This window comes from Perkinsus marinus (genome assembly GCF_000006405.1).
Source record: "Perkinsus marinus ATCC 50983 genomic scaffold scf_1104296942500, whole genome shotgun sequence".
NCBI lineage: Eukaryota > Perkinsozoa > Perkinsida > Perkinsidae > Perkinsus > Perkinsus marinus.
The window spans coordinates 114-1969 of record NW_003212161.1 but is presented as its reverse complement, the minus strand read 5'-3'; the positions used below and the strand labels follow the sequence as shown (position 1 = coordinate 1969).

Here is a 1856-nt window from a genome sequence, read left to right as displayed (position 1 = left end):
AGTAGTTGCCTTGTATTTATGAAATTTACCTATCAATTGGAGTACAATGCCTTCGGGCCTTGGCACGATGGCTACATCCAATACAAGAAGCTCAAGAAGCTCATCAAGCAACAGCGACATAATCAAGCCTCCACTGAGGAAAGCCCTACTATCACTCCAAAGGAGGCTTGGAAGGTAACAAGACACTTTATCGTGGTGATATTCAGTTGACTTTAGGCATTCTAGGCAGCCTTGGACGCTGAAATGGATCGTATATCTGTGTATTTTTATAATGTAATAATGGGGGGGCAACGGCTTGGTATTGCCAAAAGCATGGTGGAGATCTGCATCGCTCTCGATATAGACTTTATGTTTAACACACTTTTGGACGAACGTGAATTATGAGTAGCAGATACTGAGCTATCAGTATTAACTATTCACGTGAACTTTATTTTACTATGACGTGCCTTGTGCATTATCCCACGACTGTCACTGCTTCTGGCGGTCATTCAAATGTCGACTCTGCCCTTAGATTTACGCTCGGTTGACAACCTCAGTGAAACAGCATCTAGCTCCAATGGAAGCTCACAAGCACGTCGAGTCCAAGCATCGAAAGGAGTGCATTGAGCTCTTTGCGGAGCTTAATGAGCTCAAGAACTTTGTTCAACTCAACTCCGAGGTAACAGGGGTATCTTAGGTCACTCCGTGGTGGATACGGATGAAGTCCATTAGTGGCTATGCATTTATAGCAGGTCCTCTGGACGTAGGTATTACTATTATGATTTGCTGTGATTGTCAGGGTGCGCGAAAGATTGTGAAGAAGTTTGATAAGTTCAACGGGACCTCCCATTGCGGCGAGTACATGTCAACGTGTCAGCCATTGGTGAGCATGCAGCACGAGGCACGGACTAACCTTAGTGCTATGATATCTGATGTCGAGAAAAGGTAATGAGCAGAGATCGGCTACAAACTCGACGACTGGCACGAGATTTGAATATTTTATTATTCTTTCGATTTTTGATTAGCAAATCTAATAAAAATTCTATAGCTATTCTCCCATGGTTGACCGCCGTCTCTCTCGAGCTCCATTTTGTAGCTGATTCGTCTATGTATACTCATGACTGAATTTTGGCAGTCTAGCAATGTTTGTATGATTCACTTTGGTGTTATTCCTTTAGTTATGCCGAGTACTACTGTAGTGGCGATGTCTCCTTGGCGTTAGAGGAGCTATCACGTAGTTTATCAGAGCTGCTAGTATGGGATAGAGGCACCATCTGGCATGACCTTATTAAACTCGAAAGGTAATCTCCTATGTTATGACGCACGATGGTGCTATAACAGTGTACTTCAGGCAGCGGACGAGGCTTGGTACTGTTGCTACTGGAGGCCGGACTGTGAAATCAGAGGATATGCCGTTGGTCCGGCAAGTTACCCAAACACAGGCTGCGGCTCCACCATCCGAGCTGTTGGAGGCTGGCCATGCCAAGAGCATCGAGGGTGTTGCTGCTAGCACTCCGACCAAGTTAGTGCCCTTGACGTCGTCCGATTTGGTCGGTTGTTTGCGAGCCAAGTGGGCGAGTATTGTCACCTACACGGTCGTGTTTCTTGTTTTTATACTTTTACTAGCAATAGATATTCCCGGTATGCACGGCGCCGCACGACGGTGTTTGGCAGTGTTGTGGATTACCAGTGCGTTCTGGTGCCTAGGGACTCTCCCATTGCATATTACTGCTCTTGCCGTCCCTATGTTGGTAGTCGTATTTCGTTGTTTGCCCTCGGCTGGTGGAGATCGACAGAAAGCGGCCTTGATGGCGATCAAGTCTATGTGGTCCGGTTCTCAGCTGATGGTCCTTGCCAGTTTTTCCCTAGCAGCTGCT

At 46.4% G+C, this 1856-nt stretch overlaps 2 protein-coding genes across 2 annotated transcripts; both read left to right on the top strand.

Moving 5' to 3' along the window:
• Positions 1–556: 556 nt before the first annotated feature.
• On the top strand, positions 557–1284 carry Pmar_PMAR008005 (hypothetical protein; the record flags this gene model as incomplete). Its single annotated transcript, XM_002781403.1, has 3 exons — positions 557–658; positions 779–924; positions 1158–1284. 3 exons carry the CDS (start codon positions 557–559, stop codon positions 1282–1284), a joined length of 375 nt encoding a protein of 124 aa, XP_002781449.1.
• An 11-nt stretch (positions 1285–1295) lies between these two features.
• Positions 1296–1501, top strand: Pmar_PMAR008004 (hypothetical protein; the record flags this gene model as incomplete). The annotated part of the gene is made up of 1 exon (XM_002781402.1): positions 1296–1501. A coding segment is annotated over one exon (206 nt), but the record flags the coding sequence as incomplete, so codon positions are not given.
• Positions 1502–1856: the final 355 nt, after the last annotated feature.